This window comes from Passer montanus, unplaced genomic scaffold (assembly GCF_014805655.1).
Source record: "Passer montanus isolate IOZ18808 unplaced genomic scaffold, ASM1480565v1 scaffold1, whole genome shotgun sequence".
In the NCBI taxonomy this organism is placed as follows: Eukaryota; Metazoa; Chordata; class Aves; order Passeriformes; family Passeridae; genus Passer; species Passer montanus.
Genome location: NW_024356504.1, coordinates 23,709,746 through 23,724,327, shown reverse-complemented (window position 1 = coordinate 23,724,327; position 14,582 = coordinate 23,709,746). Strand labels below are relative to the sequence as shown.

General features: G+C 37.3%; 1 protein-coding gene across 4 annotated transcripts in view; it reads left to right on the top strand.

The window, feature by feature from the left end:
- The window catches only part of LRP1B (LDL receptor related protein 1B), a 626,536-nt gene that overhangs the window by 529,287 nt on the left and 82,667 nt on the right, over window positions 1-14,582 (top strand). For all 4 annotated transcript variants that reach the window (XM_039700520.1, XM_039700493.1, XM_039700511.1 and 1 more), the window contains 2 exons: window positions 2,506-2,687; window positions 4,922-5,121. In XM_039700520.1, coding sequence (XP_039556454.1) covers window positions 2,506-2,687; window positions 4,922-5,121 — 382 coding nt within the window. The remainder of the gene's footprint in view (window positions 1-2,505; window positions 2,688-4,921; window positions 5,122-14,582) is intronic.

Sequence of the window (14,582 nt, the reverse complement as noted above, 5' to 3'; positions counted from 1 at the left end):
AAAGGTATCAGAAAGTTGAACAACCACTAGAAAAAAATTAGGATGAGGACATGGAGGATATTTTATTTTTCCATCAATGTGTAATTTGTGCAAGTGTCATGTTGATGAAAATTTTGTTCATAAAGGATGCCATATTGAAAGCAATAATCAGAAAAATAAGTCCATTTAATTTTTATACAAAAAGCTGGTTTTTTTCTGTGAAAAACTTGGCCCAGATTTGGCCTCTGAAAGCAAAAGAAAAAAAAAAAAGGTGAAAAAAATCAATAAGAATTATATACTGCAGCTAATCAGTAGCCTGTCTGTAACCTGAATGGTCTGTCAGTAACATTTTAGGCAGTGCCAAATTTTTGTTGCTCTTTGATTTTCTTATTAGGTTGCTATAGGAAATACTTAATAACTGACGTTATTAAAAATTAGTTCAAATGAAATTATTATGATTATTTATTTAATTATTTAATTGCTTGTGTTATTTATTCGTTATCTAGCAAACCTGTTTGCATCTTCTAATGGGGTTGTTTTCTCATGAGAGTGTTTTTGTGTTTTTTCCCTGATGGATCTCTCATTTTAATATTTTCCCCCTTGTTGTGTAATTCTTTGCTATGAACAGGTCTGCTCTCAGTGTAAGTGATGCTATTTGATGTATTGCCTCGGATTCCCCTTGCAGGAGATGGCGTTTCTTCAGCACACCAGCTCTGGGGAGCCTGATGCCATCTCATTTTTCTTCTGCCTCTGCTCATGGAGGAGATTCTTAGAGAATTGAAATGACAGCTTTTTCACATGGCTGTGGTCAGCTGTTAGCAGTGTTTTATGGAGAGTTCAGATTCAAATGTTAGTGGGAAATGCAGTCAGAAGCTGGACCACGCACATGAAGTGCCACACTGGTGGTCTCAGTGACTGGGACAGGTTGAAGTGACTCTCCCAAGGAAAAGTCATCAGAAAGAGAGACTAATTATTTAGGTTGGTGCTCTGGTGTAGTGTTTAGACAGCTAAACCACTACCTACTTTTTCAGAGTTATCCATTTCTGCATGAAATGTCCCTTGTGCCAGTGCAGCAGTTGCTGCAATTACTCATTTATAAACTGGTGAAGCTGGTAGTGTGGAGGTTTTAGAAAACAGAACCTCTTATTTCCATTAGGAAAGCAATGTATCCTGGAATTTAACTTTTAAAAAGATTTTATAAGGTGATAAATTATGTAACAACCTGAGAAGGTGCTTTTACATATTCATAACTATAAAATTGATTTAAAGCATCTCACCATATCCCTTCTTATCTTGAAGGCTTTTTCATGTCTTCAGATGGTAAATAAATTTAAAACTAGCACATTCAGTTGTACATAATACAGGTTTATGCATGTTTATACTCTGGTGCACATGCTGTTAGTGATAAAGATAACAGTAAATTAGAATGTACACCAGAGTAATAAACCCATTATTAGTGCTTAAGAAATCTCATACATTTTCAAGTATTGCTTTTTGATTTGTGGGTTTTTTTCCTGAAGTTCTAGTTGCACAAACCTAATCAGGACTTAATCAGGAATGGAATAGTCAGGATAGATCTTCTCAGGAATAGAATTTTCAAGCCTAGAAGAAATTGGACTCAAATGATTGTGAACATTCGAATATTACTGAACACTTGTCATGAAGTACTCCCAGACAAGCCAGACTGATTCATGCCATGATGAGATTTGTAATCACATATATCTAGAGGAATTTGTTCAAGTTCCAGAATTATCCAAGTCATCAAAAACCCTTAGAATAACACATCCCTATCAGTAGTCTTTAGGCTTTCCAGTAGGTGACTAAATTGCTTTTGTCTCTTAACAATGTAGTCCTTTTGAAATTTAACAAATTCTTGGGAAGTTCCTAATTCTTCTGCTGCATGAATGCTGGAAATAAGAGCACAGTATTTCCTTTCCAGCCAGCAACTCTGAGTGCTCTCATGGTCTCTCTGTCTCGATGACATATGGCACTACTGTGACATTAAAATGAAGGATATGCTGATGGAGACTGCTGAGAGAAATGGGGAGATGAGCAGCAGATGTGCTCAAGGGCACGCTGTGGGGAGAGCAGCCTCATCTCCACTGTGTTCTGCGGAACAAAAAATAAAATAGTGAAAGGGAGAAAAGTTTGGTTTGGTTTTATTTATTTATTTATTTATTTATTTTACATTAAGAGAAAACTAGAAGCTTAAGATGAAAAATGAAAGATAAAAAGTTTTTAAAAGTTCATAATACAGAGACATTGGTAATTTCCTCTTTACAATACCACAGTATACTCCATTCTCCCTTACTAGGACAAAAGTGTCACATTGTTGTAGCTACTTAAGAAGTGTCATTACCTGAAAAGTGTCAGTGTTTAGCACTAAACAATACCCAATTTTTACATGCTTTATGTCACTGTATCAAACATCCAGTCTCTCAATATCCTGGCATCAGTAGCTCTCAAATTATTGTTCCTTTTCCCAGTTATTTAGATAAATAATTAATGTCATTTTTGCTTTTCCAGGTAGTTCACAATACAGCTGTTCCCAATGCCCTGGCTGTTGATTGGATTGGGAAGAATCTCTATTGGTCTGATACTGAAAAGAGAATTATTGAGGTGTCTAAACTCAATGGCTTGTACCCAACCGTCCTCGTGAGCAAGAGAGTGAAGTTTCCGAGAGATCTGTCTTTAGATCCTCAAGCTGGGTATGAAGCAGCCAGTTTTCAGTACTTCCTACTTAATCCTTATTTGATATTAAAATATTTTTTATTCAAAAAATGCATAGGAAATAATACTTAGTTGTTTGTTGGTTTGGGGCTTTTTTAATCTAATATTCAGTGATAGGAGAAAATTGTTGTGTTGGTCTGGATTCTACCTAAACAAAGAAAAGCAGTGTTTTTCCTTGCACAAAAATATAACCTATCTAGTTTACTATTTTTTTCAAGGTAAAAGCTGTTTTCTACTATTTCTTAGAACTAGAATTTAATTTGCTTGTAACTGTGCCATTTCTTCCCTGTAAAATTGGGGAGGGAGGATGCAGACCTTTGTTTAATGTTTTCAAGAGATGAATTCATGGGATCTTTCTGTGGTTGCCTGGGCATCCCTGAGTATGCAAAAATCACTCTGCAAAGTTAGTACACAGAGTCCCAGTCTTTCAGGAAGGCTTAGATATATAAATAAATAGACATAATAACTTACTGGGGGGTTTTTTGTGTGTATAGACAGCTTTCAAAAGCTGGGTTTTTTTACATTTTTATTGCTAAACATAAGCCTTTGTTCATTTATTTTAAAATAGAATTTTACTGAAAATACAAACTCAAATTCAGACTTATAATTTGTAATGGTGTTACTTGTATCTTGGGTTTGTGTTTTTCTCCTCACAAATGAGAAATGCTCAGTGAATTATCCTGCTGCTGCCATGCAGTTTGTTTCCAAAGAAAACATTTTCTGTTGGAGAGAGTGGGGAAAGTTTCCTCTCTCCGCTGCTAGTGTGGAGCAGGCTGGGTGCCAGCATATTGCACCTGTGTGTTGTAGGACACCTGTAACTGTTCTTAGGGCCACCGTTTTCTCCTGCACACAAATTCTGTTCCAGGTGGTTATTAAGAGTATGAGCTGCATCTGGATTTTGGAGAGCCTGTCCAAAGCCTGTAGAGCAGAATGAGCTTCCCAGCTGGAAAGATCTGTCCTGAGGTTCTGAGTAATGGCACACAACAGCAGCCACATGCATCCATGTGCTAAATAATGGGATTTTTCTTTCTTTATGGCAAACATGCTCTGCATTGTGGTTAAATAGCATATTGAGGGGGAAATTTCTGTTCAGCTTTCCGACAGTGTCTCTCAGTATTTCACACATTTTTAAACTCTCTGTGCAAGAAACTGTTTTAATGTTTTGGAGCTAGTACTTATTAAAGCAATTCAATTTGCATTATGTGGCTGTTAACAGCAAAAAAAGTTTTGTAATATGTGTAAAAAAAAAGAAGTAGATGTAATATCATATTTCTGATAAATTTAGTAATGATCCATTTATGCAGGATGTGAGATTCACAAAGTCCAGTTTGGCTGATGCTTCAAATTCTAAGGCATCAAGACTAAGCCATTTAAATGCACATTTTACTAGTCCATCATCAGTTTAATAAAATCACATCTAGCATGGGGATTCTTCTTCAAACCCTTTACATTCAGCACACCTATTTAGAGACAGGCCCAGAAAAATGAAAATATTTATCTGGAAGGTGGAAATATTGTAATTACTGATTTATTGCTGAGATCAACTAAATAATTTAAGCATTGAGTCGCAGAATGGTTTGATTAAGAAGAGACTCAAAGATCATTCAGTTTCAAACCCCCAAGATGGGCAGGGATGCCATCCCAGGTTGCTCAAAGCCCCATTCAGCCTGGTCTTGGGCACTTCCAGGGATGGGGCAGCCACAACCTCTCTGGTCAATTATTACTGCTGATGCCTTGTGAAGGCTGACCTAAAACAGAGACTAGATGGAGCTGAAGAACAAAGTAGGGATTTAATAGAAGGCCTCAATGGGTCCACCTTGGGCAGCACAAGAGCCCAGCCAGGGCTACACCAAGATGAACCAAAATGGTCCCAAAATGCACGAGCGCTCACGGGGTCTCTCACATTTATATGTTCTCCATTTGCTCATTGGAGTGAATTGCCAATCACAGCTTTAGCCCATGAAGTCACATCCTGCTTGTTTTTCTCTCTTCAGTCCACATTGTTTGTGCTCTTGGGTCTGAGGTTTGGATCATTTGTCCTTGGTCCCCAGCTAGAGAAGGATTTGTTTTGTCTACCTCTCTCTGTGAAGAGAGCTCACCATCCTCTAATATGAAGCTCAAGAGTTCACACTAAAGCAGCACAGAATCTGAAAAATAGAAAAGATAAAATCTGAGGCATCACAGTTTTTCAGCTGCTGTGTTTTGTTCACAGATACCTGTACTGGATCGATTGCTGTGAGTCCCCTCACATTGGCCGTGTTGGGATGGATGGATCCAGGCAAGCTGTGGTTATAGAAACACAGATATCCAGACCTATGGCTCTCACCATAGACTACGTCAACCACAGACTGTACTGGGCTGATGAAAACCACATTGAGTTTTCTGACATGGATGGATCTCACAGACATAAAGGTTGGTGAACACTCCAGTTGTTTTTTTTTTCTTTTTGATGCTTTCCATGTTATATATAATTATATAAAAACTGTCCTTTCAAACCTTTTTCCAACGTTTTTCGAGATTATTTTTTTCCTTTTATGAATATTTTAAAATCTCCTTTTTATTTTTTTTTTTTGGATATGAATAGTTTTCAAACATGCAGTACTATGTGTTTGTGGGAAAACTGTCAAATAGTAAAAGAAGCTCCAAGAACACACTCAGAAATCTGAGGCCAGTACTATGTGTTTGTGGGAAAACTGTCAAATAAGTGTGAGTGTGTCTAAGAACACACTCAGAAATCTGAGACCCTTTCAATTTCATACTCTGGCCTATATAGTCATGTTCTTGATTAAGTTACAAAGTGAGTAAAAGTAGAAGGGATAGATCCTCTGTGCCATGTGTCAGAATAGGGGGCTAAAATCAGCCTTTTCTCCCACTTCAGAAAGCCTGGAAATGCTATTACTCTGCTCAGCATGAGACCAGTATGTCAAATGTAATTGGGGCTTTCCTGGTAGATGGGTGAAATAATAACTTTTGAAATACTTCTGTAATGAACTAATCTTTATCCCTGTGTTTTGCTTCTCACCTGACAGGTAATTAAAAAGCTTGTATCATTTATCCGTAAAGTATTCAAAAAAAAATTCTACACTATGATGAATTGTTCTCATATTCCAAATGGTATAATTAAAGATCTTTCATTTAAATTCAAATATATTAAATAGTATCAGTCTACTAAGTTTTTGTTGGGGCTTTATTTGAGACAAAATTGTTACCTGAGCTCCTTCCTCAAGCTTTACCCAAACCTCAGCACTGCTGTACTGCTGGTAAAACTTCATTGATCTGGGCGTTTTTAGGCTTTTATCTCGTACTGGGTACCTTCAGGTCTTCTCCAAATCCAAATGATGAAATAACTACTTTATTTTCAGATCAAAACTTCATCATGAAATTAAAAAAAAGAAAAAAAAGCAAAGCAAAACAAGTTTTCTAGCCCTTACATTCATGAATTGTAGGTTATAAATACATCATGAATAATTCAGTGGCAGTTGTCTGAGATGGTAGATTGGAGACACTCTAGCAGTAACTACGAGAGCTGTAAACATTCCCATTAATTCTCAGCATAATGGTTTTTTTGGGATAAACACCGGTCAGTTGTAACCTGCTCACCTAAGCAGCACTCACTCAGACATAGCCCCGAGCTGGATTCCTGCTGACATTCTGCTCTTCTGACAGAGGAAGCAAAGCTCCCTACTCCTCTTGATGTCATTCCCTGTGCTGCTATCCTGCTATTTTCATTCCCATAAAATCATCCTCTTACTCTTCTTTCTGAAACTTTCAAAGGAAAGAGGTAAATAATAGCCCTAAACTGCAGTGGTCAAACCTTTCACAGTCTTCCCTTTCAGCCTGAGAGTTTCAGAATTTTTTTTTCCCTAAAAATGTCCTCCTGTCACTAAACTGAGGAGATAGCTGCAAAATTCCAGCCAGGTCATCTTCATTGCCTCAGTCTTCAGCCTGTGGGGTTCTCCTGCACAACTGGGTAAAATCAGTTTCAACTGCTTTATATCCACAGAGTTCACGTCTTCTCCTCAGGATATCTGATCCTGTAGAATAAGGAAATTTGTCACAATGCTGCAGCAATTTTTTCCAAATTTGGTACCAGTGAAGTATCTGAGGCAAGCTCCAAAAGCAATAGTGACTTTGTGTAAAGCTGGTATCCTGCTGCTTTTGAGGACATGTCTCTTTGAAGTCCAGATGGTGTATAAATATTCAAGCCATAAGAATTGAGCTTTGGGAGAAAGATCCTGAGGTATTTAAATGATGTGAAAGCAGATTTTTCCCTTAGGCAATCATTGTGGAGGATGAGGTTGGAAGAGATCTTATGGATCACCTAGTCCAACCTCACAGATCACCTAGTCCAATCTTTTCTGGGAAAAGCATGGTCTAGATGACCCACAACCATGTCCAGCTGCATCTTATAAGTGTCCAATCCACCATTTCTTTGGGAAGATATTCCAATATTCTAATTGTGAAAATTTTTCCTCTTGTCTGCAGTGGGAATCTTCCCAAGAGTAGCCTGTTCCTATCACCCCTCACCTTTTCCATGTAAAAAGGGAATCTCCATTTCTTTGCAGCCCTCTTTAAAGGCTGGGATGTGGTAATGAGGTTTCTCTTCTCAAGAGTGAACAAACCCAGTTCTCTCAGCCTTTGCTCTCATGGCAGCTTCCCAAGGCTTGGATCATCTTTGTAGCCCTTGTCTGGATCCTCTCCCGCCTGCCCACACCTAATGCCTCTTGTCGCTTTCTGCTGTCAGGAGTTCCACTCAAAACATCATTAACAAATCAAAATGAAGTTGTAAAAAGTTTCTGTGGATTTAACAGTGATAGAATTCTTGGTGTCTGAAAGAGATGAAACAGCCCCGTGGGTGCTCCAAGGGGAGCTTTGACAGTTTTGCAGAGTTCACACATAATGATCAATTTGCCTTTAATCAAAGTCTTTTCTCTTTCTCCCTGCTTTCTCCTGGAACAACCAACCAAAAAAAAAATTAATTTCTTTGTGATTCAGCACAAGACTAGAAATATTTTTGACAATGAAATTTATCCATTGTAAAATAATTATTTTAATAGGGGAAACAGTGTTCAAGTTCAGTGTTTGGAACTGTGATCCCCCTTGGCCTTCTGATATCTGTAATCCACAGTGATAAGAACTTAAATGAGAAAGATTAGATTTTATCACTTGTGATAACTGTGTTCCTTGAAGGAATGTTTTTCACATGGATTTCATGGTCTGTTTTCCTTTGTCATTTTGGACATTATGTATTGTCAAAGTTAACTAAGGGGGAGATGATTGTGTTTGTTCTTATCCTTTGTGTTTTTGAATGGAGAAGGATAAAGGCACAGATATGGTGACCACAAAATACATTTTCATGGAGGAGAGGATAAAGTCTGAACAGGAATGCTGTGAGTGATGAAATCTGAAGCGCTCCTAATGGCAAGCTAATCATTTTCTCACCTGTTTCTGTGACCTCTGAGGATAAGGCTGGCTTGCTCTAAGGTTTTTTTCCTGACACTATGATTTTTGGAATTTAAATTGTCTGTTTTAAATTTCTGACACACAAAATGTGTCAGAAAATGCCACAGGGATTTCAAAAGACTCAGCAAATAATTAGCTTTTAAGAATTGGTGGATTTCATATCATTAAGGGATGGTATGAGACAGTGTGCAGTGTTCTGTGCTCCACATCAGATAATTTAGGATAAACACAACAATCTTAGGCTAATTATTGACACGCTGTCTGCTAAACCAGGGAGTGTTTATTACATGCAATGAGAGTTTACATGTATTTAGATCTTGGTCTTAACATTTCTTCAACAAGTATGGAGTTTTCAAAATTTGTTTGTTTCTTCTGAACCTTAAAGCTTTTTGAGGGGCACATCTGCTGCTTTTTTCTTGTAAAGTTCCTCTGCATTTCAGCAGAGAAATTGTGTTTTATAATTGCCAAGAGACTCCTAGTAAGAATTTTGAAAACATGCTAACTAGGCCAGAAATCTTAGAGTGCTTGGGAGCTCTTCTTGGCGCTGGGGCAGTGATGACCTTGCTGAGCTGTTTGAAGTTTAATGCTTGGTTATATAAAGTGTCTTTAGAGCTTAGCCAATTCAGCACTGCAGCATTCACAAATGTTATACCCTGTAAATGATTAAGCAAGTATTGAAGCACTAATCTGGCTAAGCACTAAGCTGGTTTACTTATGTGAGCATTAAAAAAAATAAATAAAAAATTTAAGAATTTGTCAGACTTAGCTGCTTTCTGTTCCCACAGCTCAGAGGAGATGCAGGCTTCACAGTTTCTTGGGTATCTGGTTGCTCCATGCAGGTTTTCCCAACCTTCAGGGCTCCTAAATCCCAGAGCTGGCTGCATTGCCCTATTTCCCTTTGAAGATGAGCATTTCAGTAAAATGAAACTATAAACAGGAAATCTGGCATTTCAGTTTAGGACGTAGACAACCTTCTCTGAGGTTAGGCCTTAAACTGTGTCAAGTTGTTGGTTTATACTGCAAAAAAAAAGAAAAAGTTGGGCACTTCATTCCTTCATCTGACAGGGGGGTGGAAATTAAGCAGTGGAAAAGTGTTGCACTTTAATTAAATTTTTATTATTAAATTACTTCTTTAGGTGTAATATAGTTAACATATAATAGCTTTCCTGGAGTCATTCAATTTGAAAAAACACCCTGTTCTTGAGACAGCTTCTGTCTGAATGTTTGAAATTTTCAGAATTGGAGAGTATATATGAAAGTTTTGAAGTAATGAGAACAAGGGGTTTGGAGATTGCAACCACTTTTATTTTTAGTGCCTGTAATTTCAAAATTTCTCATTGTCAGGAGTCCGTAGGTAGAAGATGAGTATTTGTGTCAAATTCTGAACTCTGCCACCAGAGTTTTAAAAGAGTATATGCCCAATTGTTTATAAATTTGTCCTAATGTAGAAGTTATCTAAAAGATTATAGAAGCCAATTCCTTCCAGATTTATATTGGAAGTTTTCATAGCTGAAAAATTGGAGAAGTCTGAAGAGGGTTTGTTTCTCAGAGCAGATGAGAAGTAGTTCTGATATGGCGTTTTTTCCTAATTTTTGAGGAGTCTATAGAATTATTCATTGTAGCCACATCTGATAACGCAAACTGATAATTGCTTCCTCTCCATTCCTGAATTCTGGATTCACTTTTCATAATTGTTCCTATAAAATTCTTATATGTCTTCCCAAATCTGATTACTTTATTTTGTTGGGGTCCTTCTCTTTTAAAGGATATTATTCAGGAGAAATTGTTCAGATTCACCTATATTACAGGCAGTTCACACAGTTACTTTACTCTAAGGGTTCCCAATCTCCAGTTTATGAAGGTGATGCCTTGTGAAGGCTGACCAAGAACAGAGGCTAGATGGGACTAAAGAATAAAGTAGGGTTTTATTCAAAGGATCTCCTCCATGGATGCACCTTGGGCAGCACAAGAGCCCAGCCAGGGCTGCACCCAAGATGAACCCAAATGGTCCCAAAATGCACGAGCGCTGCCGGGGTCTCTCCCTGGGCTCAGCTCTGCTCCATGTGCACATTGCAGTTCAGTGGCCAACCCCAGCTGCAGCCCCTGCAGTCCCACCCTGCTTGTTTTTCTCTCTGCAGCCCACCATTGTTTATGCTCTTGGGCCGGAGATTTGGATCATTTGTCCTTGGTGCCCAGCTAGAGAAGGGATTGTTTCATCTCCCTACTCTGTGCAGAGAGCTCACCATCCCCTAACATGAAGCTCAGAACTGCACACTGAAGCAGTACAGAATCTGAAAAATATAAAAGCTAAAATCTGAGGCATCAAAGGTTGTCAGCAGGTTGGTTTCTGTATATTCCCCTGGTCTTGTGAAATATACTCAATTAAATTAGATTATAAACTTATAAAAATAGTTCACTATACTCGAAACTTCTCCATGAGCTGGACTTGTGCCATCACAAATTTTAAGGGATGGGCATTATTTTCCATGCAGCTGCTCCTGTCAGGGGACAGTCAGGACAGAGAATATAAACCACTGATTTTCTGTTTTCTCCCTGTTCCAATGAACACAATGGAAAACAGGTGGATTTTGATCAAGGGAGTTGCAGTATTGGACAGCTCCCATGGTTCCAGTAGAAGATAAATGGGGTAAACCAAAGTGGCCCAGTGGTTTATGTCCTCACAGTTGGATGGTGGCAGGAGAGGGAAAGATAAAAGGAATAGCTTGGAGGGTCACTGGGAATGAATACCAAAACCAAGACAGGAGTCTAAGATGAGGGGCTGGCGGGCAGGTAAAAGGTCTCTGTAAATAATTAAAAAATCCTTTGAAACTCACTAGCACACACAGTTGTTCCACTCAAATAGTGACTTGTGTATATTTGAGAGTAATTTATTACTGCTCTGTACTGCCATGGAGTAACTGGCATATAAACAGCTGCTCACAGTGAATTAAAGAAGGTAATAAAACATTTTAAAGTGGGTCAATAAAATATTGCATTCCTAGTTTTTATCAATTGGTTTTATAGGCATATTTTGAAAAATGTATGCATGTTTTCTTATGGTGTTGTTATATCTAATAGTGAGCATTAATATCTCAAACATATGAATGCCTTAAGATGTTTAGATTTAAGGCTAAATTTCCTGCTTCTTTAGTAATAGTTTGGGGATGTGTAGCAAGTTCTGTGTGAGTTTGTTGTACTGAAATACTCTCAGTTTTCATTGTTTCAGTTACATTTTTATACTGGCAAAATATCCCACCACTGAATGCTAGGACTTTTATCTTCCATACTTAACCCAGGCTGGATGTGTGATGTATAAAAGAAATATTTATGCATGGACATGTTATTAAAGATATGAGTATTAACATCATAAAACTCTCTCTCGATATATAACTATATATATAGTTATATATAGTTAAGTCTATATAGTTATATATAACTATATAGTTAAGTCTGTATAGTTATATATAGACTTAATCTATATATTCCATTAATATTTATTTTTTGTTCATTGAGTTTGACAGGTTTAGGTTTCTAAACCAAGTGTCAATTTCATAAATGTAATAATGATTATAAAATATCTTTAAAATACTGTATTTTAATGTAATATATAATACAATGTAATATACTTAAATTTAATTATATCTGTCAGAACTACACACTTTGTCACAAGCTTAATAAAGATAATGTTATTGTCATTATTCATTACTATGGACTAAGCACTTCAAATTCTTTATCAAAGGGAACAAGCATCAGAAGTAAGTAGTATAGGAAATAAAAAGGTATTGACTGTGTCTCAGAGAGGCTCCAAGTTGAATGTAAAATGAGACAGAAACAGCTACAAGGGAGTTCACTTGGCAAGAGGACAGTGGGGGCCAGGAATTGCTGCAGAAGAAATCAGCAATCTCCAAGTTTATTTGGTTTTGTAGGTTTAATTGCTATTTTCTTATTAAGTGTTGTTCTTTGATATAATTTGTCTTTGGAGGGTTTGTAATCCTTCCTAGGAGATTACCACTGGTTCCATTTAGATCGAGATGTCAGTAGGCTTTTTATTTCTGTTTTATTGCAGTTCAGAAAATCAAGTTTCAGGGAGTGGAATTCAAAATAGTGTAGCCTGTTTTATCAGGTTGGGTCACCCATGTAAATTTTCTGTGTTTGGGTGCCAAAACTCTTGAACAGAAACTGCTCTAATGCCACAGGGAGCTAGAAAGGAATTTAAATTGTTGCTTAACAATAATTAATTACCTTTAGCCATAGCTTCCCAGGGCTGGCATTCTAGCAGGGTGAATTTTTGGGAAGAGCCTAGCAGGGATCTTTCACCCCTTCTGTTTTTGTAATGTTTGCACAAGGGCAGGGCAAGGTTGCAGTCCCTTGTTTTTGGAAAGGGAAGGGACACATCTCTTTCTGTCTTGGAAGTGATCAACCATTTTCTGGACATGATAGGGCATTGATAATTTTGGTTTTGATTTTCTCTTACAAGGGGTCAACATTTGTCCTTTAAAGGACACTTTTTCTTGGTACATTGATTTTACCATCCACCAGTGAGACCTTTTAAATTATTATTTGAATTATTGTATTTGCTTTTACTTTTGGAAAAACTTCTGTTTCAATAAGAGCCAAGGGAGCTGGGTTTCACTTCTGTGTGGCTTCAAGTTCTGTAGCTCAGGAATCCTAGATGGAATGATTTCATTCCTGAAATCAAATGAGCATTTTTTTATGCTTAAGTAAATGTGCTCAGAAAATATAAGGGAAGCAGAGTTCACTTTCCAGAGAAAAGTAAACATTTGTATCACAAATATGACTTACAGCCTATGAATTTATATTCTTGCATCAAAATTGATACAAAATGCAGGAGAGAGAGATATACTTTGAGTCTGTCATGTTTCTTATGTGTCTACACAACCATGTTCCCTCCTGTGGTTCTTCTCTTAAGTTCATGCAGCACTTTATCTTCCTTTATTGTGTTATATAGTGTCATTTTTGTCTTCAAGTATCTAATAAGTTTTATTTCCCACCACTTCTGATCTGTTACATGCCTCCTTGTTTGTCCCTTGTATTACCTGCCTGTGTTTTTTCTTCCTGTTTTCTGCAGCTTTGTGGAAGGCCTCTGCATGCCTTCTCCTTTCTGCCTCCTCTTTCTTGCCCCTTCTCTCATCTACCCGTTTGGTCAATCCCTGTTTGGGATTAGCATTCAGGTCAGAAAATCCATGATTTGTGGCTTTATCTTCCTTTATTGTGTTATATAGTGTCATTTTTGTCTTCAAGTATCTAATAAGTTTTATTTCCCACCACTTCTGGTCTGTTACATGCCTCCTTGTTTTTCCCTTTTATTACCTGCATGTGTTTTTTCTTCCTGTTTTCTGCAGCTTTGTGGAAGGCCTCTGCATGCCTTCTCCTTTCTGCCTCCTCTTTCTTGCCCCTTCTCTCATCTACCCGTTTGGTCAATCCCTGTTTGGGATTAGCATTCAGTGTCAGAAAATTCGTGTGTAAAATGAACCACTAGAGAATCAGAGTTGGCAGCAGGTGTGTTGGAAGAGAAGGAATTGCAAGGAACTTGCCCAGCTCTGAGAGGAGGAGGTTGTGGAGGAGAAAGGAATAATGAAGTAAATTTTTTAGCTTTAACAGAATATATTCCTTTCTTACTAATGGGTTTGAGATGGGATAAAATGTTTTCAAATAGCTGATGCAGAGGAAACAGAGGTGTTTTTTATGACTAATCTGCCTTTAATGTAAGCTCACACAAAATAATGTGGTTTGCAGTGCTTGCCAAAGAAAGAGGAGCAATGAGTCTTCTGTTTAAAACTGCAATTCACACCACACAGCTTGCTATAGGGTTAATAATTAGTGTTAATAATTAGTATTAGACATACAGTGTTAGTACTGTATGTCATTTATTGTGAGATCAATCAGCTAAAGCTTTTTCTGGAGTTACAGGAAAGAGTGAAAAAAGGAAGTGGGTGTTTCTTCTACTCCATACATTTCTAAAAAAAAATCAATATTCACTGCCTGAAATTTTGGAAATTGTGAAACACTGATGTTCTCAAAGGCAAAGAATAAAGAGCATGAGAGACTATTTTACTGCTCCATCAGATAATCAGATGTAAAAATGACCTCAGTTTTCTGTTCATTTTTGTTTGGTCATTCACAAGTAATAGGAACTGTAAATTCTGTAACCTCTTGCATGTCAACAGTTCTGATGTTTCCTTGCTTATACTAAAAGGCAAAGAAGAATTGTATTCAGCTATGGTAGAACTATTCCTTAAAAATAAAGTAAGTCAGAATTAGTAGCCACTCTGAATAATGCCTGTTTTCAGAAAACTCTCTTAGGGTTTACACGTTCATTTTCTACAAGAAAATACATTGAGTTTTATGGTCAGTTAAGAACTTATAAAATTTCTTGTAATAAGTTATGT